Source organism: Cyrtonyx montezumae, unplaced genomic scaffold (assembly GCF_038088225.1).
Source record: "Cyrtonyx montezumae isolate F1298 unplaced genomic scaffold, pur_monq_1.0 scaffold_25, whole genome shotgun sequence".
NCBI lineage: Eukaryota > Metazoa > Chordata > Aves > Galliformes > Odontophoridae > Cyrtonyx > Cyrtonyx montezumae.
The window spans coordinates 7194153-7217901 of NW_027071992.1; the positions used below are offsets into that span (position 1 = coordinate 7194153).

Consider the following 23749-nt stretch of genomic DNA (forward strand, 5'->3'; position numbering starts at 1 on the left):
TTTTATGTGTGTATATGTATCTATTTTCTTGAAATAGTGAAGCCAGTACTATTTGTCAGAAGCTATTGACCCAAGCAATGTCTGTTATGCCTTGATAGCAGTCTTGAAACAGCATGGGAGTGTTTGCTCTTTTTCCTGTTCACTTGTGTAAGATAACATCAGTGTGACAAATACATGGAAAAATAATGTCTATTGTTTTTCTTCCAGACTGTCATTTTACTCTGGCCACTCCTCGTTCTCCATGTACTGCATGCTCTTCCTAGCAGTAAGTATGTTTTTTTCCATATATATAGAAGCAAAAAAAAAACAAACTTATTTACCTAAAGCAAAACAATACAGTAAGAAATATTTGACTTAATTAGGCGTTATATGATTCATTAAAGAAAGAAACTAACTAAAACAAAACCCTAGGCTTGAACTCTTAAACATGAGTGGATCCATAAGCACAAAACAGGAGACCAACTTCATTTTTCAAACTTTCTACTTTTTTGCACCTCCTCTTGTTCCCCACTCCCCAGCAAGAGAAATGTTGAAGGGCACAGGAAGCAAGGGGAGAAGTTTGTCTGTAGGAATAAAAACAAGACTGTAATTTTTCTGATAGTTTCTTCTGTATGAGGGTTTGAAGCTTCTTCCTTGAGTATTAATTTTCAATTTCAAATCTCCCAAACCTCATACACTTCAGTTCACATACGTTAAAGTCAGTAAACTCCTCAAAGAATAAGCTTCATAACACTAAATGTTTGATACTTAGATGAGGAACATGTACAGCTGTATGTCACCTGTTTAAAAAAGTGTTTTTCCTTGTTCATTATCACTAGCAGTCTTCAAAATCATATAGTTGTACTTGTGATGTATTTCCAAAAAGTGGAATACATGGATCAAAACCACCCTTTCCATGATGTGATGAAGCAATTACTGTTACGTAGCAAGCTAATGCTGACTTATTCTGTTGTGTTCAGTTTCCTTGCATGGTTTCCTTAATCCATGTGGGAATATGATATTGCAACCCTTGAGAAGCATGAATTTAGATAAGAGAAAATTGTCTGTGGATGGTAATGAGTCTAGTTTATAGTTTGTACTGATTGAATGGCAGTCATTGGTCATGGATATGAGTCTGTCTGAACTTTTGTCTGTTACTTGTGTGAATGAGTCCTGTTTGCTGTAGTTTGTGGGAAATGAAGTTGTGGTCAGGAGGACTTCTCAGCCACTGTAGACTTAAAGCTCTTTTGAAATCTTGTCTAGTAATGAAAACTCCTCCTAGTCATGCTTCACCTTCCTAATGCCCTAGTTATTTGCTGTAACATTGAAACAACATATAAATGATGAGAATGCTGTATAATGGCATTTGTGCTTCAATGTTCAGGCTCTGTTTAATTTGCTAGGATTTTAGGAAAAGAACTACAACATTTGGCAAAAAGAACAAGTTTTTTTTTGCTGTTCTTTTGAAAACTGAAGTCTATGTTGGACCTGTCTGCTCACACATTCAGCCTTGTGGAGGCTGCTGCTGAAGTTTTGGAACACGGGAGATGGTGCAAGAAACTGCTGCTGTAACCCTCAGTGTTCAGATATTGTGTGCTCAGAAAGTGGGGCACTCATAGTCATTGAAGGAGTTCATCATCTTCCCATGTTTCCTTCTAAACTATATCCTGAATTCACACAGTCCAATTTTGATAAGCTTTTTTTATAGTTATGCCTGAAGGAGGTGTTCCTTTTCTTTTCCTCTGTCTCTGCTTCTTGTTTTACTTCTCTGTTTGAGCAGTACAGACAGTGTGAGACTTTGAGGAGATTAGACTTGTTTCGTTGTTAGAACATCTGAAGAGGGTTAACAAGTCCTGTGCAGGATGTTGTGGGTGTTTTAATTCCGCTAATTAATATGGTATCATTGTACACCAACCTCTGTACTGACTGTGGTCTTTGTAATTTTTTTAAAAAAGCAAACCACAGAACACATGTATTCAAGCAGGCAGCTACTGCAGGAAGATGAGGCAAGTGCTTTCTCTTGCTCCTCCTTGCCCATGTGGCGAGACAGAGCGCTGCTGCTGGCTCTAACCCAAGCATGTGGCATTTGATAACCTGTTTGTTAACTGCACTCTGATGCTGGCTTCATCTGCTCTTTGCACACTTATTCCAGCTGCAGTCTGAGTCATGAGCGGGACAGAATTGTGAACATGTGGCATTACTCATAGACAGTGTTAATCATAACCACATGCTAACATGCTAGTTTCCTAAGGACTGGAGGAAGAATGGTTGACGCACCAGAAGGCTGTGCTGCCGTTCAGCAAGACCTGGACAGGCTGGAGAGCTGGGCAGAAAGGAACCAGATGAGGTTTAACAAGAGCAAGTGTAGAGTCTTGTATCTAGGGAGGAATAACTGTATGCAATGGTACAGGCTGGGGGATGAGCTGCTGGAGAAGAGCTCTGATGAGAAGGACCTGGGTGTCCTGGTGGACGACAGGTTGGCCATGAGCCAGCAGTGTGCCCTGGTGGCCAAGAAGGTCAGTGGGATCCTGGGGCACATAAAAAAAAAAACATGGCCAGCAGGTCAAGGGAGGTGATCCTCCCCCTCTGCTCTGTCCTGGTGAGACCACATGTGGAGTACTGTGTCCAGTTCTGGGCTCCCCAGTATAAAAAAGGGATCTCCTGGGAAAGAGTTCAGTGGAGGGCTGCAAAGATGGTAAAGGGCGTGGAACACCTCCCTTATGAGGAAAGGCTGAGAGACCTGGGGCTGTTCAGCCTTGAGAGAAGAGGTCAGTGGGAATTCCATCAGGTAGATGGTAGGGAGAGAGGTTTGAGATGTGGTGACTGGAGAGTTACGCTGTTTATGGGGATATAGGACTTTTCAGGGAACCCTGTTGAAACTATTGGTGACAAGAAAAATTCCACAAGTCTGTGGAAGCTGTGGTGACTTGAGTTGCAACTGCATAATTCCTGATAGTGGGAGAAAAAATTGCAGGTTCAAACATGCTTCTTTGAGTGTCCTATCTCCAAGTGAGGGAAGGATATGTGAAAATGGCATGCAGTTCAATCTTTATACTTGATAGGAAGGACATGTTTTATTTTTTGTTCTTAGACACACTGCAGCTTTAATGTCTATGTGTTCGGGAGGCTTCATTACCCTGGAAGCAGGGGTTATGAATAGAAGGTCTCAATTTTCTTGCTTCAGGGATCCCAGAAGAAAATCTGATTTAAGTATCTATAGAGACTCATGCCTAGGGATCACTGACAAGAGCAGAAGTGCTAGCTGAAAGCCATGGCCATCTGAACAAAATGGAAAGGATAAGGGCTGGAAAGTACACTTCCAAACTGAAAATACGTAAATTACACTTGGGAAGAGCTAGGGAAACATGAATGAATACAGTGTCCTGTGAACTGTTCAAAATGAATAGTCTTAAGTAAATAATATCTGGGAATTCGAAGTATTTCTCCTTAGTTTGTCTTCTGGTTTGTGGAGAGCAGGGATTGAACTTTTAACTTCAGGAGTGGAAATATTTACTTGTATGTAATTTGAACATATGCATTTTTGGGAGGCTTTGCTCCCTGGTATTTACAGCTACTTAATATTACCTTTCAAAGTTCCTTCTGTGAGCTGCGTTTGCCTTCCTAACATCTGGCAGTTAGGCTTAAAAGGTTATCTAAGTAAAAGGAATGAGCCTTTGATACCAGACCAAGTGAAATAAATCCATAATGGATAGCAACCTCATGAAGTTAGTACCTAGTTAAAGCCTTCTGTAGAAGCCTCTAGTAAGCCTAAATTGCTGTGTCTGTGCCTGAATTTCCTGTGTGTTTATGTGCAAAATAGTGATCTGAACTGATCACATGTAGCTTGCTGTGTGTGACTGCATGGCATGGAAGTAGGTCTGAATGAGATTTCCCACTGGGAAAGAAAGTCTGTTCATCCCTTGGAGAAAGGGGAAGAACGCACTAATTATGTTTCATAAAGCATTTATCATTATTTAACATCTTTATTCTGTATTACCTTTCTTCTAGATATATCATAGTATGAATAATCTGCCTATTTAAATATCATACATCACTTTTAATGTTCTGGCACGGAGATCACTGCTGCATTTTTTTTAACTGGATATTATAATGCCATGTTCCTATCAAAAAGTTGTGGTGTCTAGCAGACCAATTTAAGGCCTGAGTTTTTAGGCTAGACTTGTTTGCTTCTTTTTATTTGTCAGCTTATGGAATGAGTTGTGGAGTGTCAGACCAGTAAGCAGTGATGGTGAATGTGTTTTGGGATTCATTTGGCAGAACTAGATGGATCAGTGTAGGTTTAGACTGAACTGTTATCTCTGGGATGCTTTTACCAGCAGCAGCTTCATGTGGAATATATGGGGAGTTTGAGCAGCAGCAGCACCTGGGAGCCTAGTGATTTAGTAACAGATGCTGGAACCCAAGAAGTTGTCATCCCCTCCCCTTGCTGCTCCTTTCCTTTCATCATTAAACAGCTGACACATTCTGTCTTGCATCAACAAAACCATCTCATTGGCTTGGAAATGGGATGACTGAATGCCTTTTCTAGTGATGTCCCTGCTATTAAAATGATTCCTGCCTTGGAAGCAAGTACTGCTGTCTATCAACATTTCAGACCAGATTCTTTTTAAATGGTTTTAAATGTTCTATCTGAAAGATACCTAAATTGTTAAATGTGTGCTCTGTCTTCAGTAGCCAGAATAACTTGCAACCACTGCTGTTGGCAGCAATCGGTGCAGCCCTGAGGGTCAAATTGCTGTAACAGAGTCAGACTTGGCTACAGGTGGCCTGGGCATGTTGCTGGCTGCTCCTAACTTGGGTGAGGAGCTGTGCTATTCCAGGGAGAGTAATATGGGATGGAGGGGTGAAGAATCTCTGCAAAATGTAACCTGAGTTGCACATAAGCTCTCCCAAAGCTCACTGGGAGAGAACATCTTATGTGCTCACGGCAGCAGGACATTATAGTAGAGAACTAGAGGGTGACTGGTATTTCAGTGGCCTGGGCTGGCAGCCTGTGTCTTGTGTGGAGAGATGGCATGGTAGACACAAATGAAAGCTGGGTTTATGCTGTTTTTTTTTTGTGTGTGTGTATTTATAATCCTAAGTGTGCCAGTCAGGCTTTGCTCTTGAAATCTTGTTTATGTTGGGATTGAAGCAGTGAAGCAATACCCAAATAAGGGCCTGGGAGCCTTTACCACAGTATCTTACATACATCTGCATGGCAGTGTTTCTTTGCTTTCCCAAATAGTTCTGAACTGAGCTACATAAATCCTTGGTATGTTCTCTGCCCATGTCAAAGTTGGGGACTAGCTGGCCTTCAGAAACAAATAGGAGGGCGTTTCTTTCTAAGAGTATTTCAGCTGTAGCTTTGGGAGGATTCAAGCACATTACTTGAAGCACAGATAAAATAATAAGGGATAACTGGTAACTGATAAAAGGAGATACTGTGAGACTCAAGCATGGAGATGCTTGTTTTTCTCCTACCTGTATACTCTCCTAGTACTCATTTAGTGCCAGTGTTTGAACTTCTCAGTAGCAAGCAAATGAAGAAAAATGACTTCTCTGTAGTGCACTTGGGAATTGCAGCTGTCGGTACTGCTAAACTTATTGTGAACTAGCTGCTGCAGCACAAAGATTAAAGCAATTCCTTGCAATGCTCACCTTCTGTTGAGGGCTTCTGTAATCTGCTGCACATAAGAGAAATGGAAGCAAATACTTTTCTCATCAGAAAAGGACAAGTGTTAGCTTCTGGAGTAAAATAGAGTTATAGTTTTCCCTGCTTTATGGTAAAAAATGATGACAGTAAACAATTATTTCTGCAGTGTACAGCTAGGCTGCAGCTGGAGGATTAATAAGCAAAACAACTGAAAATCTATTACTGTCTGATGGAAATGTCTGTGTGGGATGGATTGACTCTGCTTTCAGTTTGCCTTCTAAACTAGTATATGACAGGAGGTTTCCCTGTTGCATGGGAAGCAGCTGTTACAGTATCAGATGCCTTCTGATGGCAGCATGCAGCTGTCTTAGGCCAGGCTAGCATGTACACTTCCTTTTTGCCCTCCTCTGGCCAACTTTGTTTCCTTTATCCATCTGTCCAGTGGAGCAGCTTCCTGAGCAGCACACCATGTTCGAACATCAGAGGTGGCTCAGGTGTCAGGAGGGACGCCTTGTTGGAGTGTATGCAGTCCATGTGCATCTCCACTTGGAACTAAGTATAAAACCTGTATTCTTTTCCTTCTCTAAAATGGGAAAAATATTTCTGAACTGTGGCTTTTTTCTTCTTTTCTTCCCACTTATAAGTTCATAAGTTCATAAGGTTGGAAAGGACCTATAAAATCATCTAGTCCAACCATCCTCCTATCACTATCTCTACCCAACTACTAAATCAAATCCCTTAGCACCTCATCTAAACGCTTCTTGAACAGCGCTAGGGACGGTGCCTCAACCACCTCCCTAGGCAGGCCATTCCAGTGCCTGACCACTCTTTCAGAAAAGAAATTTTTTTCACTTAAAAGAAAATGGAGACGTAGATAAAACAGGGATTGTAAGTATGTGTTAATTTAAGAAAACAAAATCTCATTACGAAGGTGAAACAGACTTTTAAGTCCCTAAGCTTTTTTTTATTTTGAGGAATCCAGCTCATGATTTACTCTTCAATACCTCCGTGGTTCGTAAGTTAGTAAGCTTTCTGTTTGGATATAAGTCTGTCTTTAAAATTATTTTAGATAGGCACTACACGTATTGACATCAAGCTTCACATCAAACAGACTGCACACTGTATTCCTGGTTTGCTGGCAGTGTCTGGCTGGTTGATGCCTAGAGCCCCGTGTTTATAAATTGTGCTTTGGGAATGAAAGGAGCTCTTGCACTTGTAATTAATGGTTGCAGAGTGCAGGCTCCTGTGTGACTGCTATGCTATTTCTCAGCATTTCTTGTCACTGTTGGGACACTTGTGCTGAGAATTCATGATTTTTTTTTGCTATGTTTTCTATATTTCCTATACTGCTTGGAATTCCAGAGCAGAAATACAAATAGATGCCATAAAACACAGCTTTATATAAAAGAACCTCTTAAGTTTCCTCAAACATGCAGAAGGGAAGAGTTAATCTCCATACATTCACAGAAGTGAAAAGCTTGGAAGATGTGATGGGGACCTTTTTCTTCCAGATTGCCTGTTGCAAGCAGAGCAGAGAAGTCTTGGTGCGTGGTACTGGATTACTGAGCAGGAATGGGGCAGAAAGGTGGCAGGTCATCATATGCTGTAATGCCTTCTGTTGCTTCATAATGTTATGAAAGAAACCAGGGCCTTCCATTCTTTTTCAGGAGCACGTTGTATAACTGCTTGCATTGAAAATACTCAGGTGCAATATTTGCCTCGTATGAGCTTGTATTAACAGTGTTAGTGGATTGTACCCTCCCTGTAGAAAGGCCGTGCTTATTAACTGCTAGAGATGGAGGATGGATAGCTACTTTGGCTGTCAGTGCATATGCAGCTTTTTAATGGAAGACCTTATCATATGAGCACAAGAGGATTGTGTCCTGAAAGCATGTCCTAGAGAGAGGTCCATAAAAACACAGTTGTCCTGCAGTGTGCCTAGATTCTTAGCCTTCATTCTTACATTCTCATCCTGAAGTCTTCTGGGGGACTTCTGTTACAGTAATTACTAGGGTTGGCTGTTCTTTCTGAAGTCTGAAGGGCAGTGCTGGTGCCTCCTGTCCTTTTCATTCTTCCTGTCACCCCTTCCTCATTAACAAGATTAAAACCCCAAACACATTACTTCTGTACCCCCTCTTTTCAACCCCAGAAGCCACAATGCTACTACATATGTGTATGCACACTTGAAGTGGCTTTTACGCATTACTAGTTCAGAGCTTCTTGGTTTGGGAAAAAAAAAAAATCTTTATGGTGGGTTTCCACAGCACTGACTATTCCTCGTGGCTCCTGGGACTTCCTAGGTTAAGTTTCTCTAACTGTAGTCATTAATGGATTCAGATACCAATTATAACCACAGTAGGAATCTCGTGTTCATTAAAACAGCAGATTAGCAGTCTGTGAGCTGTCTTGATGCTCAGATAGATACCAAGAGACCAAAGATAGACCATGACCAAAAATTGACCAGGTACAAAGTTTGCATTGGACCACTTTGATACCTCTAAGTAGGGCTTAATAGGAAGACTGATCTCTTGCTCTTTTCTTCTTTCTACAGACCTTTACCTTTTTTATTTGGGCAAATTCAGAAGTGTTCTGATTCTTCCATGTCTTGAGGAGTTTTCACAAAGAAAACAATTTTACTTTTCTTGCTTGCTATTAATTTTAGAATGCAATGAATGTAGTAGGATTGAGACAAAAATGGAGTGGGGAAAATAGGTGCATCTCCAGAGGACAACTGATCTTCCCATTCCTTAAGACAGAATAGGACACATGTCAAAGGGCCTTGTTAGTTACATTCTCTACATCAGGATATTTAAACATAATGTTAAATAAGCAATTTTCAAATGATGACAGGACAGATGAATAGGTATAAGAATTAAGTCTTCATGGGGTAACGGAAGAGGGAAAGAACTCAATGTTTTCCTCATTTTCCTTCCCTTCTTGAAGGAAGACTGGCATTGTGAGAGGATTTTCTGTACCTTAATGGAAAATATGTTTTGCAGTGCAGAAGACTTCTGTTTTTCTTTCCAGAAGCCTTTTACATAAGATAGGTATTAAATGAAAAATGTTGTAGAAGTTCTAGGTATTAAAAGTAAGTATCTGAAAAGTCACCTTGCTTAGTGGAATGAATGAGGTCTAGCACTTTTATGATTCTGCCCCTTATGGTAGGGGTATGAGATGTTGGCTGTTGGGAAATTCTCATGTGAAGCCACATGGATTGCACCCCAAATGTCTGTCTAGGAAATAGTCACCCGACTTTAAAATTAGGCAGGCAGGTATGTGTAGTGTGTATTAATACTGCCTTGATGAAAGAGCAGATACTTGAAAATTATGCTAGAAATGTTGAGTAGCAAATAATTCTCTAGTTGCAGAGACCCTTCCATTCATGTCTGTGGCTTCTTGCAAGAAGCCACAAAGTGGCTGTGAGTTTCTCTTCATTCCTTTGTATATTTTTAGAAATGAAGTACCAGACCATAGATTAAGAAGGAACTTGTGTTCAGGATGTGTGTGGTGTAGGGAACATATTTTCATTATACAGTAAGCATTAGCCACTGAAATAAATGCTGGTGATTACTTAATCCTATCACAGGAATGTTTCTGAAACCTATGTGTGCAGTTAAAAACAAAAACATGAGAAACTGAAGGAGGGAAGAGAAATGGATCATAGCTGACGGGTGCTTCTGAAAGATCAGAGATGCTCAGGATGGTGGGGAAGATAGATGGTGTGGTAAATAACTGCTTCTCACAGGAGCAAAATAGCTCTGGATGCCGTACTCTGTTCAGGCCCCCAAATATTTATCAGCAACAAGGGAAACACTGCAAGGCACTTACAGTCCTATTAGCAAGATGAAGTTTCCTAACATTCCTCCCACTTCTACTGGTGAAAAAGAAAGCTGTTTCCTTTCCAGCAATTGAACTGGGAGGGAGGAGAGGCAGGGATTTTTTTCTGTCTCACTTCTGTTGTGGCTTGAAAGAGGAGAAAAACCAGGTTCAAAAAACCCAGAGGCATTCTGTCTATACAGGGAGGGGTTCTGTAAACAATCAGTGTAAACAGTGTTAGTCAACAAGGACAAAATAGCCCCGTTAGTGTAGTGCAATGCCAGGAAATACATGCATTTTGCACGTAGTGCTATGTGCTGCACTCACGGGCAGCTTCTGGTGTGAAGCTTTTTGTGCTAAGTGGAGTTACAAGGTAAAAGCTCCTCTCTCTTTTGAGCGCTTTATTTTCTGGTATGGTGTTGCTGACCTGCTTCAGACCAGATCTGCTGCTCTTGTCTTTCTGAGTCATGGTAGTAGTAATAGTCTTTGTTGGGGAGCGTGACTGTCCGAGCCCATTAAAAGTAATGTGCATGTGAAGTTACCTGTTTAAAAATAACATGGAATCTGCCATTGCAGCAGCTGACTTACAGAAGAAATGACTCTCAATCTAATGGGCAGGATTGGAAAATCCAATTGTAACCAGAAGAGCAGCTGTCACTTCTGAAACTAAACACATCCACTGTCAGTCACTCTGCTTCTCTGTGGTGTGATTTCTTACCCTTTTTTTGGAGCAGTGTAAATCCATCATCCCTCACTTCAGAAATGAAATCTTCATGTAGATGGCCTTTCTTGTTTGCTGCTTTGTCGTGCAGAAGGAAAATCAGAAATGTGATCTGAATACATGCTACTTAAGGGAGATTCAAACACTACTTTATTAGAAGCTTGATGTTGCGGGCTAGCGTGGAAAAAAAGAAAGCTTGCTTCTTGTGAGCTTGCCTCCTTTTATTCCTTCTGAAGTAGAAACAATTTCCCACCTATCTGCAGTTACATAACTGCTAATAACTGTATGTCTGCCAACTACCAGAAATGCTTACATGGGGAAAAAAATTATTACAGCAAGCTAATTCTTGCTGTCTTCAGCAGAATTCAGTGGGAAAGGGGAAAGAGCAGCCAGTGTCGCAGCCTCAGCCAGCTCCTTGCAGACTACCAGTGTGTTCTCCCTGGACCCACCTCTGCTCTGCCTGACCTGGGGAGAGTGCTGGTCTGCTGTTGGTAAATCCGGGTATTGTTACTACAGGAACTGTTAACACCTCTTGTTAGAAGAACACTGTGACAACTAACTGCTCAAGTGGCTCAACTATTTTCCCTTTATTCCCTTGTGGTAAAATTAAGGTCCCCAGAAATCTGCTGAGTGCTGCTACTTAAAAGAAAAAAAGAATATTTTCCAGTTCAGGCTTAGCTGTAACTTCCTCTGAGTCTGATTTCATCCTGACCTTGCTATTAAAGAGAAGTAGTTATGGATAGCATTGATCTTTCTGACAGCCCATTTATAGCTGAAAAAGTCATCATGCCAAAGACATGATGCAAAGTTACTCAGAGAAACCAACCAACCATTCCTCAAATGTTGAACTTTGGAAAGTAGCACCTTTGTTATCTACAGCGCATGCTCTGTGCTGGTATTTACATTGTGAAAGCAATGCTTCTAAAAGGCTTTCGAAGCTGTCAGCTGAGGGATTTGCTGGGAGCTTAGGATGTTGTCTCAGAGCCTGAAGTCTTGTGTTTTAGTTTTTCAGAATCACAGAAGCTGTCGCTAGGGTTTGTGCTGGACCTGGAGTTCCTAGGTGGTACTGGATGTTAAATATAATTTCCAGATGTATAATTCTTCTCAGAAGATGCAGAACTCTATGCTACTTTTCTTTTTTGATGGGATCAGTGATGTTTACAGGGTGGGCCGTTAGGTCTTGTCCAAGGTAGAACAGACAAAGAAACTGAAGCAGGGTCTTTGCTGCCTTTGGGGTGTCACAGCATAAGCCTGAGGCAATGCAACAACAGCAGAGATGCACACGAGGAAGGGGAGCTGGATGCATCCATTTGTATCTGGTAACGTGGTCAGTACGCAGGTAGAAGGGACTTGAATAGATTAAGTGAAATAAACTGGTGACAGCTGAGGAATGTGATTGAGAACAAATCTTAAAAATTGGTCATAGATCATGTAAACTTAGCTCAAGGTGCTAACGTGCTTTCCACTTGGACTGAGACGAGGTTTCCTACTTTTGAAAGATGATAGTACAGATGGCAGCTACTCTTCTGGATAAGAAACTCACTTGTAATCACTGCAGGAATTAAATTACCATTTCCACAGGATTCTTTCTAAGCCTTAAATGGCTGTTATTTCCAATACCTTAATCCTGAAAATGGTCATTTGTCACATCATTGGAAATACAGTAAGTTTGTTTTTCTGTGTCAGTGTAGTTTACACACTTCATATAAATCGAGAACACCAACAACCAAACTTCTGCCATAGTACCTGAGGGTGCAGCACCAGGCAGCATTTCTGGATGTTTAAATGTCTCCACAGGTGGTTTCAGCTCAACACTTTAAACAAATCTGAGACAATTTTCTGTGGCTGCTTCTGTGTACACAGTATTTTACAACCATTTATTTTCATTTCTTAGCTTTATCTTCAGGCCAGAATGAAAGGAGATTGGGCAAGACTTGTACGTCCTACCATACAGTTTGGTCTGATTGCTGCATCCATTTATGTGGGTCTGTCCCGTGTTTCTGACTACAAGCATCATTGGAGTGATGTTTTAACAGGGCTCATCCAAGGAGCACTGGTAGCTATACTCATTGTAAGTAACTCCTAAAGTGTGTATGTGTGTGTGTTATATGTTTATGGTGGAACCTTAAGAATGGTGGGCAGCTGTGTTTGGAGGAAAGCATGCCTGTCCTTCCTTTTGAAAACTGCTAGAGAAGGAGAACAACTTGAACTGGATGACTTCTTGAACAGTGCAGCAACAGTACTGTGTATAGTGAGGCCATATATGTGCCAGTGATGAGATGGGGCTGTTCTATCTGTTACACAAAATACAGTTGTGCCAGCCCAAGAGCTTTTCAGCCAGCTAGGATGGAAACAGACAACCACAGTAATGTAACATGGTGTGTATGTTTAAAGCAACTCGGAAAAAAGTAACAGAGGCAGAGTTGGTCCAACAGGCACAGGGCTGCAGGTGAGATGTGCATCAGGGAGGGAGTTGCTGTGAGCTGCTTTAACCAACTTCTGGAGAAATGTGGCCTGAGTGACACTAAAGAGAAAAGCAGTGCCTACCTGTTGAACCACCTCTTTGACGCTTAAATCTGTTTAGATTGTTTTTTAGTACTGAGCATGGAATTTATCTTCCTGTTAATGGGCAAAGGTAGGTAAATACTTTGTTTCAAAGAGGAGATTAACACTACTTTATCCATTTAGGTTGTGTACGTGTCTGACTTCTTCAAAGTGAGAGGATGTACATTTCAACCAAAAGAAGATTCCCATACAACCCTGCATGAGACACCAACAAATGGAAATCACTTTGGCAGCAATCATCAACCATAAGGAATGATTCACTTCAACTGTCTTGGTCTCTGAAAGGAAAACAGTTTCACCAGTCTAATTATGTAATATAAGTAAATGCCTTTAAAGGACTGCTGCTGCTGCTCTCAGATGCTCACTTTACCTGTATATAAGTAACACTTACTTCAGTTCTGTATATCTAAACTTTACAATGCTGTTGGTTCAAGCTCTTGCTTAAAAAAACCCAAAAAAATAGAACAGAAACAAACCAACAATACCGAAAGATAGTCAAACTGTAAATTTTTATTATGAATGTGGTAACACTTATTGCATATACTGCTGTTTGTACATGCCTTGTTGAAATTATTGTGGTTTAAATACGAATAAAACAATGTCTTGACTCAAGATGGCATGTGAAGCTGATGACCTTTGTTACAGGTAAAGGCTTGCAGCAAACACAATGTCTCTCTTTATTTTTGTAATACCTACAAAAAAAGCCCAGAAACAGTATGTTACCACAACTCAAACAATTGTGTATTTCGATACAAACACTGTTACAGCCTCCAGTACCACAGAAAGTGACTTAAGGCTTAAGTGAAAGAAGCATGGTATGTTCGGTTTCAGTCAGACATTTAGAAAGCTTGACATCTTACACAGTACTAGGTTAGTGTATGTGCCAACAGATATCATTACAGACAGGGAGCAGTGCTGCTCCTTACCTTGAAGTCAATACCAGAGGTTTATGTTCCCAAATAAGTGGTGGAAAAGCCCCCAGAGCAAAGAACATGGAAGCTTGCCTTATACTTGCCTTATATTGCTTATATAGGAAGCAAAATACCTACCCTCTGCGAACTTATTTTCCAGCTCTGTGTTTCCAATTGCTTTTGCTGCCTGACACATTTGGCGAAGCAATTCCTCTAGTCTTCTCATACAACGAATTATGCTACCTGTGTATCAAGAGTGACAGATCACTTTGCATGTCCTGAGCAACACATCACCAAATGAACAGTTCCTACACCATAACCTCATATCCACATTAATGTTCAGAAAGATTTGCCTCAAAAGCAATTTCTTCTCACTGTCACATCGTCTCACGAAGCTGCACAAAACATCCCACTCGTGCAGTGTGCTATCTAGTCCCTTCTTCCAGCATCATCCAGCCGTTTGTAAACCCAGTGCAGTGACACGATGGGCAAAAGCAGACAGAGGCTGCTGGGCACACAGCAGGCACCTCCCCTGAGCACAGCCATGCTGTGTTCCTGCACACCTCCCATTGTGGCTGCTCATCTCCATTTACAAGAATGATCCTTACAGCCCTTCCAGGGAACATGCATCTACTAGCACCATTATAGGGGATGCTTTTTGGTGTAAAAAAAATCCCTGCAGTTTGGGAATAAATGACTATTGTCTTATAAAAAACAAAAGTCAATCTGGAGCTGATTAGCAGGGTACATGGTTCAGTCTCTAGCCTCTATTATTTCTTTCCAAAACACACATTTCAGTTTAATGACAACTCATTTTCATTAACCCATCACTGCAGCTCTGAGTTGTGGCAAACACATTTGGGCTCGTGCTGTAGCATTTACTTCTTACCACAAATACAAGCATTCACATTTGGTGACTGCAGCCAAAGCTGAGATGTGACCATCAGTACTGATAAAATAACAAAAGGCAATCTGTTTTTTAAGGCTTCCTCTGTGGCTGAGAATAGTGGAAGTGTACCAAAAACTCAAGCTTTCTGTGTAGAAAGTTCCACACGTGACTGTAAGCCTGGGTAGGCCCAGCTCAACAGGAATCGCTCACACATAAAGAACACAGAAAACACTTTGAGCTTGTCTTGTCCCAACAGGCCCTGCTAAAAAGTCTGACCCTGCTTTCCTGCAGCTCCCGTGTAGGCTCTGAAAGGCTGCTCTCTGCTCGCCTCACAGACTTCTCTTCCCCAGGCTGAACAGCCCCAGCTCCCTCACTCTGCTCTCATAGGAGAGGTGTTCCACTCTGTGGATCACTTTTGTAGCCTTCCTCTGGAGGCAGTCCAGCAGCTCCATGTCTCTCCTTACAGATCCATGTCTCTCCTGTCTCTCCTAACAGGCCTATGTCTCCCCTCTTTCATCTCATTGAAGTCACTACAGCAACTTGGATCATGAGTGCAAACACTCCTGTGATTGCATTTAAGATGGGTGACAGGAGATTAGTGATGTGCTTTCCATCCTTTTGGACAATGCATCATGACATGCTGACAGCTGTCATCATTAACACAGTGCGAGGAACTTTCAGCTTAACAGGCAAATCTTCCTAAATGAGCTGAAGTGCAAGAGTGGTACTTTTGTTAAAAAAGCAAGCATTTGGAATATGGTATTTTGCTCCAGGTGGCAAAGGGAAGCACTACCACTTCTCGCAGTGCTTGGAATTCCTGCAACGTGTTAGAGATATCTCTCTTTTAAAGGTGTATTCTTAATTACTAGCAGGGTAACTATAAATTAATATATATTGTAGAAAGTTTTTTCCCACTTGGTCTAGCCACACAGATACTTGAATGGATCAGAGTTCAAACAGTTAATGAGCTATTATAAGGAAATTGAGAGCCCAGAAATAGACATTCTTGTGTATCTGTAACCAGCCCAAAGGAGAACGGGTTCGCCTACCTTCAAAGACATCAGTCATTTTGCAAATGTGAGCAAAGCTAGCTCCATTTGCCCACGTGTATACAACATCCATGAGATTGGGTCTGAAAGAATTTAAGTAATTTTCCTCATCAATTTCCAGTTTTGCTTCTGCTGATACCCTGGCGATTCTTTTAGCACACTCCTGTAAGATAACATATTCAAAATTTACAAGCTTAAACAGAGTGTTTAACAAATAGAGTAAACCACTGATCACGTTACTATTTAGATCTGCCTGCACCAATAGATTACAGTGTTGTAAGCAAGCTTAGACAAAGCTTCTAAAACGCATGTTCTAAGTTAGCATCAAGGTTGACTGCAACAAGGGAAGTCACTACAGCACATGCAGTCAGTGCTCACTGATGATCCAGCAGCACGGCTCCCTGTGCACATGTTGCACACGTTTTACTCACACGGCGCTGATCCTGAGGAGCTCAGGCAGATGTCAGACATTACCTGCATTTGTCGAAGCGGTCCCGCCAGCTGCTCTGTCAGTTTTGGCATTTCGTTGGACTGAAAAACATGTATGAAATAAATAACTTCACGCACTCCACTGTATTTCCTCTAAACCAAATCAGATGCAAAAATAAAAGCTACAATGTGTGTTAATGCCATCCTAAATGATTTCTGTGACTTCCCAACACTCTATCTACTGAATTCCCTCAGTTCTCCTTTTCCAAACCAAATCAGAAAACAAATCTTTCTTGTGTGTGACAAGTACTTGCTTTCTGAGCAGGGACGGAATTTCTGCAACGTCCAAACATACAGCTGTAAATTACAGCTACATTTATTGTCCTACCTGTTCAGTACTACTGCTGAGTGAACCTCAGTTATGGATTCTATCCATCTTTTAATTTTCTGCTGTTAATGAGCAATGGCTTACACTGGCATCTCTTCTACTAATAATTTATTGTCATCTGCTACTTTCTATCTTTAGAGTCAACCTGAGCAATAAATCTTGCCAGCTATCTGCAGTGAGAAGTTTATTTTTCAGTAGCACTGGAAAAATACAGTAAGCTTCAACATAGCTTGGAGGCAGGAAAACAAAGGTATCGGGTACTAAATGTCCACGGTCTTGCTTTTCACTTGTACCAATTCAAAGTGACACTGCCATTTCCACCAACAGACCAAGGGTACTGTCCAAATAACACAGCCCAGGCAAGGCTCTGTTAAAAATAACTGCGCCCCAGAGCTGAAGAAACAGGTACTGCTAAAATGTTGGTGTGTGTTTAAAGGCAGGTCGTGCCAAAACAACTTAAAACAAGATAAAAGGATGCAATGGATTGTACTGTTACCACCGATTTCTGGAACTGAATTAAAAGCACTACTGTTGGTAGATGAGAATGCTTAGAAGCCATAAACTCAAGAACTGACTCACATTCTCTTGAAACACAAAACAGCTTAGCAGTGCAGTTGCCTGCTCTGCAGATAAATCATTGAAGAGTCCATTGAACATCATTTCTGTCAGGAGAAGTTCATCGGCACTAAAAAACAAAGAGAAGAAAGCTTAGACAAAAGACATTATAAACTGCTATTTTTAAACAAAGTATTATTAACTGTTTAGCGAAGCAACTATCTAAAGAAATAGCTAAATAACAAACACTTCTTGATTTCGCTTACCCAAACACAAAACAGTAATGAGGCTTTTTGAGAGGGACTCCCATTAATAAGATGTTAATGTAAAGTAACTAAAAGCTCTAACTGGTCTAGAGATAACATCTGATAGGTCATGAAAGTTCATGTTAACAGTTGCTTTTATCACGTTAACAGTTTTTATCAGATAGCACATCAAGAGATTGGAAATAGCAAGGCAAACATGGGAACTGGTACTGCTGCTCCTCAAAAAAAAAAAAAAAGAAACAGATTCAACCAGGTATTTCCAGGATACTGAGAGGAGGAAAAAATGTGCTTCAACTTCCTTGTAGAATAAAGACTCCATTGTAAATTCTGCAAGAAAATGCACAAGTCCAATACAAAATCCAAACCTACTGCTTGGATAAAACATTTAACTCTTGAAAAGACTGCATCTCTATTTAAAGTTTATCAGATGATGTGCATGATGACAGGAGAAATAACTAGATTTTTTTTTAAACAACAAAAACTGAAACCCATCAGAAAACAAATCCTGAAAGTGAGGAGTGATAAAACGCTGCTGCAGCTTGCCCATTCATTGTCAAATTTTGCAGGACAGATAATACAGGCAGTACCTCTCAAGAGTATGTCTGGGGCAAGGAGTACAGTAGTCATTCTAACTTCTAAAAATACACAGCTCTATCAATGTCTGAGTTACACCCTGAAGCACCGAGTCCACTTCATGAGTTTCCATGGAATCTTTATGGTATGTTTCAATATATCTGTACCTGCTAGATGCATTACAGTAAAATGCATCACTTCTATAGATTTATTCCAACTGCCCTATGGAACCAATTAAGCTGCGTTCTAAACGTGTTACTGACTTGGTAATGGCTGACACTCACTGGGTGTAACGTGAGTGGCTCTGTGCTAAGGAACTGCCCTCTCATGTAACATACAGCATTAAACAACAAGGCATACTACTGCCCAAGCTGTGTAGGAAACTAGCCATTGTTCTGCCACTGTAACACCCATGTTTTACTTTTAGCATCTGCTGTAGTTTGTCCTTCAGGTGCCACATTCACTGCTTTAATTCACATATTCCCTTTACGACACACCTCACGCAGCCTCAGAAGAATCTTTCAACCTCTGGTCCCAGAGTATTAAAATGTGACACACTAATTTCTGTGAGGCCAGCAAAGTGTGCACGCATGACCAACACCCGGCACAGAAGCAATTACCTGCTGATTTCACAAGCAACACGCCCCTTCATCTCAATGACATCAGAAGACGTGGCAAACCCCAGCCTCCTCAAAACACGCTTGCGGCATTTGAGTTCATCCATTTGTAAGACAGTTCTGGCCTTCTTCAGCTCTCGCTTTGCTGCTTTAATATCCATAGCAACCTAGGGGTGTGTCAGAAGGAAAGAAATTAAACGTGGCTTTGTTAACAGACACAACTGTCTGGAGATGTCTGATATGCATGGAAGCCTCAGAACTACGGTATATGGGCACAGCCTTGGTAACTGACTCCAATAACTTTATTAAGAAGACAGAAGTTACAAATAAAGTGAAAAACATGAAAAAGCAGAGTTGGTACATTCACCCAGAGGGAACTCTAGCATGTTTGGGAAATTCAGCTATATATTCAGAAGGAAAAATATAAATTCAAAAAAAATCACGGAAGAGATCTTTGTTTCTGAGCTGACACTTCATCTGAGATCGATACTACATCCCATTACCACCTCTTTCATTGAATACAAGCCAACAGCATCATTTTGTGTAATTACAGCTTCTCCAGTTCATCAGATCACAGCATGTCACCATCCCAACAGCAGCATGCACAGTGCAGACGCCTTTGTGGAAGTTTGCTTTATCCATTAAGTCTTAACAAATACAACCTTGTGCCTTTCACAACAGAAATAAACTCACTTCTGTGAAGAGTATCCCAGAGAATTTCTTCTCTGGAGCAGCACAGAAACTAAGGAGGAGATGTTCAAGACCTGCTTGGATGCCTACCTGTGCAACCTGGGCTAAGGAGCTGCTTTGGCATGGGGTTGGGACTCGATGAACTCTGGAGGTCCCTTCCAACCCCTACAATTCTGTGACTCTGTGACTTTTATGTGCAACTAGTTTCAGTTTAGCAGGAGGCAACCCTATACAAAACAGGTATACTCTTTCCAGCCTACGAGTCAGGAAAAAGCAGCACAATGGTTTGTATGGCAATCTCTCTAAGCTAGCAAGTCCCATCACTTCACCTTAGCTGTGCACAAGCATAGTATGAATGAGAAGTTTTAATAATCTGTGATCATGATGTGGTGTGCCATGCCTATTGAGTGACAAGAACTCCAGTGGCACCTCTGTGACCTTTTAATCCCTACTGACTTTTTCTGAAAAGCTTTCTTCTCAGACACAATTCTCACCTTTAACAATAAAGGTCACAGCACAGCCCCTAGCAGTTTGTTAATGAGATTCAGTAATTTTTACTTTGTTTAGAATAGAATTGTGATTTGAAAAGAAAAAGGAAAGCAATTAAGTCTCTCTTCCAGTAGATATTGATGTAGGATATAGCTTCTTGTTTTATATTTTACCTGTGCTTTTCTTTCACAAAGTTTGTATATAGTTTCCAAATTGGGATCATTATGAAGAGGATGAGAATACATCCTATGCTCAAATGCTTCTACTTTCTGGATGACCTTTTTCAGCCCTTGATCTTTGATACCCATGTCATCAATAGGATCTAATAACGGTACCCCATCGGGAAATCGCTTCTGTACTTCCTTGAATGGAAAAAGAAAAAGACAAAACAAGTTTTTCCTCTAATACTGTAACAGCACAACAAAATACATTTTTTAAAATAATCTGGCACAGTTGTGGGGGATGTGAAAGGAGGAGGTGAAAGTTTGGTACGTGATATCACAGCAGCCCTCAAAGTCAGTCTGAAAGGGGATACAACTGACATACACCCCCAGTTTCCAATCCCTTTTAAAACGGATTCTGACATGACTCAAATTTAGACGAAGTTATTTCAAGCTAACTGTCCTCTATTCAAGGGTACCCCTCTAATCAAAGCAGACAGCTTTCACAGCTTCGTGCAACTTACTTGTATGGATTTCAGCACGCTCTGCCTGTTGTCAATAGGCCTCAGGTCTTTCGGTATGTAAAGTCGGACGCTGCTGATGGCAGAGAGAAGGTGAACCAGAACAGGAACGACCTACCACACAGAGTGCAGCATCCACTCAGTAAAATACACACTATGACTTCTGCCTTCTAAAACTTCACAAAGGAAAAGGGAACTTCAGTAAACAAGGATGCAGAAGTGGATAAAGGAGTATGAGGAAGAAGCAAATATGAATAACGAGGCAAAGCACCTGTAGGTCAGCCTGGCCAAATGGGAAAATTCTGTATCATGTTCAGTCTGGAGAGAGGCTCGAGCAAAATAAAGAAAATAAACCACATTTCCCCATTGCTTGTATTCCAGTGCTGCAAGAAGTAGATATAACTACTGAATATGTACTCTCATTCAATATTTATATTAATTAAGACCAAACTGAAACATACTCCTGAACTATATTTCACTGAAATACACAGAATAAAGCAACAAACCACCCTGCATTAAGAACTCTTCTTGTGTGTATTTAGCTTTTACAAGATAATGATCCCTAGTCACTTTTGACACTTTTTTTTCCTTGTCTTTTTTCTACTGAAATACCTCTTATGATCCAAAACTGACAAGTTACTATCATAAATACAACTAGAAATAATAACGGAAAGGAAATATGTATTAATTAGTAACAAAACCACAAAGAGTGGTATAAAAAGTATCAAAATCATCAGTAGTGTATCTGAAGCTTAAAACAGAATTTGTGAAAAAAACATCTAGACAAACTGGACAGTTGTATCTGACCTGTAATTATAATGGCTTGTCTTGATACAGGGTGCTAAAACTGAAAACTTTATGTGATGCAAACTTTTTCACAAAAACTATTTTTGCCTGAGATAGACTTGCGAATCTGAAGGAATTTGAAAGGGATAAAAACAGAAAGAAAAGAAATAAAAAAAGATTACCAGTTTTCAATCCACAGCTGAAGAGACTTGTAAGAAAGTATCTGTCAAATATCACTGCTAAAATTGATTGCTCAATGACTACTAGCATACTAAATTCTCAAATTTAATGTAATTAAGGCAGATTAGCCAAAAAATCCTGCACAAATACTGGAGAGAAAACAGCTTACAGACATACTTAACACGAACAGGTCATTTTAATAACAATGTTCACATAGCAGCTATCATCTTTCCTGCTCTGATTTCAAACACTTAAGGGGACAGAACTAAGTTTCAAAGCATTCCTTGACATGGTAACAAATAGACTCAAGTCATTGTTCACTCTTGAAACACGTTTCCTCTTCAGTGCTATCAGCAAGCATTTAAGAAAGGCCTACAGCTCCCTCCTACAGTTTGCAAATGCTTCGGAAAGAGACAATGACATGAAATCGGTGAGAATAAATACTTATAACAAACCTGCATCTCTCCTTTCTCATCCGGCCTTGCTGGCTTTGCAGCCTCAGTAGCAGAATTTTTCAGACTCTCTTTGCTGCAGTGCAGGAGCACTTCGACTACATATAATGGGTCCAATTCACCAGAATTAGGCTGTTGAGAGCAGAGAAAACAAATCCACATCAGTTATTTAAAATGATAACAGAAAGTTATCTCAACAATGATAACAGAAGGAAAAAACATGATTTTATTCGGTATTAAAGGTATGAGGCGAGCAGCTGCTCATCTCTCTTAGCAGAGTATCAGTTCAGTGATGCAGTACACTTGTTCTGAAAACTACTGAATTTGCATCCATTACAAGATCCATCACACAGAAAAATACACTTGAAAAAAAAATTCTGTTCTCTCAATCCACACTTCCCAATGTAACCTGCAGTGTAACAGCAGCTCTGGGTGCCTCTGTCTTTCCTTCTAGACATAGCTCTTTCCCAGTAAGACAGTATCTTTTGAACTGTAATGAAAAATGTCCAGTAACACGGAGCTTTGTAGTTTAGTCTTTAAAAAGAAAAAGGAAAATTGTGGGGTCTGTTTCATCTGCAGGTTTCCAAGTTCAAGTTCTTCCCCACAATAAGGATAAAATAAAAATCCTTACAGCGTAACAGATTTTACCTGCAGCTGACAGAATTGAGCATCTTGCAGGCCAAGAATTTATACATCCCATACTGCACAGTTGTCATTTGATATCTACTTAGAGAGCACAAACATACTGAGATGGCAGTTAAACAGTACTGCTCATAAAACCATAACCTTAATTTCATATTCCTTTAAAGGCAAAAATATATACATCAGTTATTAGACCAGACTGATACTCACTAAGGTTGTTCAAATGAACACTTCCTACCAGTAAATACTTTCATGACTTCTAGTAAAATGAAATTACAGGCCTAAAACTGTATAGGCATTGTGTTTTGAACTTATACACACAAGCCCTTCCCCTTCCAATTACAGGTCTGGGGGAGAGGTCTTCATAAAATGTTGTATTTACTATGCTTGATTCTACTGGGTGCCATGCAATACATGATTTTGCTTTCACTGTGTGCAAAGGATGGAGGGATCCAACATTCCTATGAGATTCTCAGAAATTCACAAGAAACCATCATAATAACAAAACAGAAAAACAGAGTTTGCCTGCTCTACAGGCTAGGTTATTTCGTAATAACCCATTTATTTGCTGGGGATGAAATTGAACTGTGTCCTACATTTGCAAAAAGCACTCACAGCAGCCACGTACAACACTGACAGAACACGGCTGTACTCGGTTATTTGAAAGCAATGTCTACATAGATTGGAAGCAGTTTCCAGCCACAGCCAAGGAAAGAATAATGCTGACTTGAAATAAGAGACTGAAGCAAAACAAGCACCTATATGCTACAGAAAATGCCAGAACTGGGGATGTGTAGAAAATGAGTGTTTTTAACTATACTGATATTAACTGTACTAAACCTACTAAGAAAGGAGTGTAAGTGTCACAAACATCTACTGTTAATATTGCACTCTAAGTTTAGGTACACCAGTGAATTTAGATCATGCTGACCAGACGTGATCTAGAACTGCTAGAACACATTTCCTCTTCTGTAACTACAACATCTTTGGTATTTAAAACTTGAAAATGCACAGCCAGATTTTTACATGTAAGAGCAAAAATAAAACTAGGACACGATGTAAAAGCTAGTTAGTCACAGAAGTCTCTGTCATGCCAAGTGGAATGCCCCCTTTGCACGATGTGATGCATCCCAGGGACTTGCCCTTAAACATCTATTGCATCATCTGCCTGGAAACAAAGCAAGATTAGTCTTGATCTTTGAATCAATAAATATGTCACAAATAACAAATTCAGATTCCTGATTGAGTAACATGAGATCTCCAGAAAATTCAGTGACTGTGACAGAGAACTCTAAATACTACACCACATACACTCTAAACATTATAGTCCCCACCAATTAAAATCTAAACATTACAAACATTACACATAAACATACACAGATAACTACGGAAATTTAATAAACAAGAAGTGAAA

The 23749-nt window shown here is 40.3% G+C and overlaps 2 protein-coding genes across 3 annotated transcripts in view; one reads left to right on the top strand and one right to left on the bottom strand.

Annotated features, from left to right (window-relative positions):
• Positions 1–13208, top strand: part of PLPP1 (phospholipid phosphatase 1) — a 50548-nt gene extending 37340 nt beyond the window's left edge. For both annotated transcript variants that reach the window (XM_065739882.1, XM_065739883.1), the window contains exons 4-6: positions 208–265; positions 12067–12243; positions 12861–13208. In XM_065739882.1, the coding sequence (XP_065595954.1) occupies positions 208–265; positions 12067–12243; positions 12861–12986 (361 nt within the window). In that variant the 3' untranslated portion in view covers positions 12987–13208. The remainder of the gene's footprint in view (positions 1–207; positions 266–12066; positions 12244–12860) is intronic.
• A 19-nt stretch (positions 13209–13227) lies between these two features.
• MTREX (Mtr4 exosome RNA helicase) overlaps positions 13228–23749 on the bottom strand; it is a 40739-nt gene continuing 30217 nt past the window's right edge. The window contains exons 19-27 of the mRNA XM_065739888.1: positions 21697–21825; positions 20279–20389; positions 19767–19955; positions 18418–18581; positions 16983–17088; positions 16061–16117; positions 15587–15749; positions 13787–13891; positions 13228–13429 (exon numbers count right to left, since the gene is read on the bottom strand). Coding sequence (XP_065595960.1) covers positions 13377–13429; positions 13787–13891; positions 15587–15749; positions 16061–16117; positions 16983–17088; positions 18418–18581; positions 19767–19955; positions 20279–20389; positions 21697–21825 — 1077 coding nt within the window. The 3' untranslated portion in view covers positions 13228–13376. The remainder of the gene's footprint in view (positions 13430–13786; positions 13892–15586; positions 15750–16060; positions 16118–16982; positions 17089–18417; positions 18582–19766; positions 19956–20278; positions 20390–21696; positions 21826–23749) is intronic.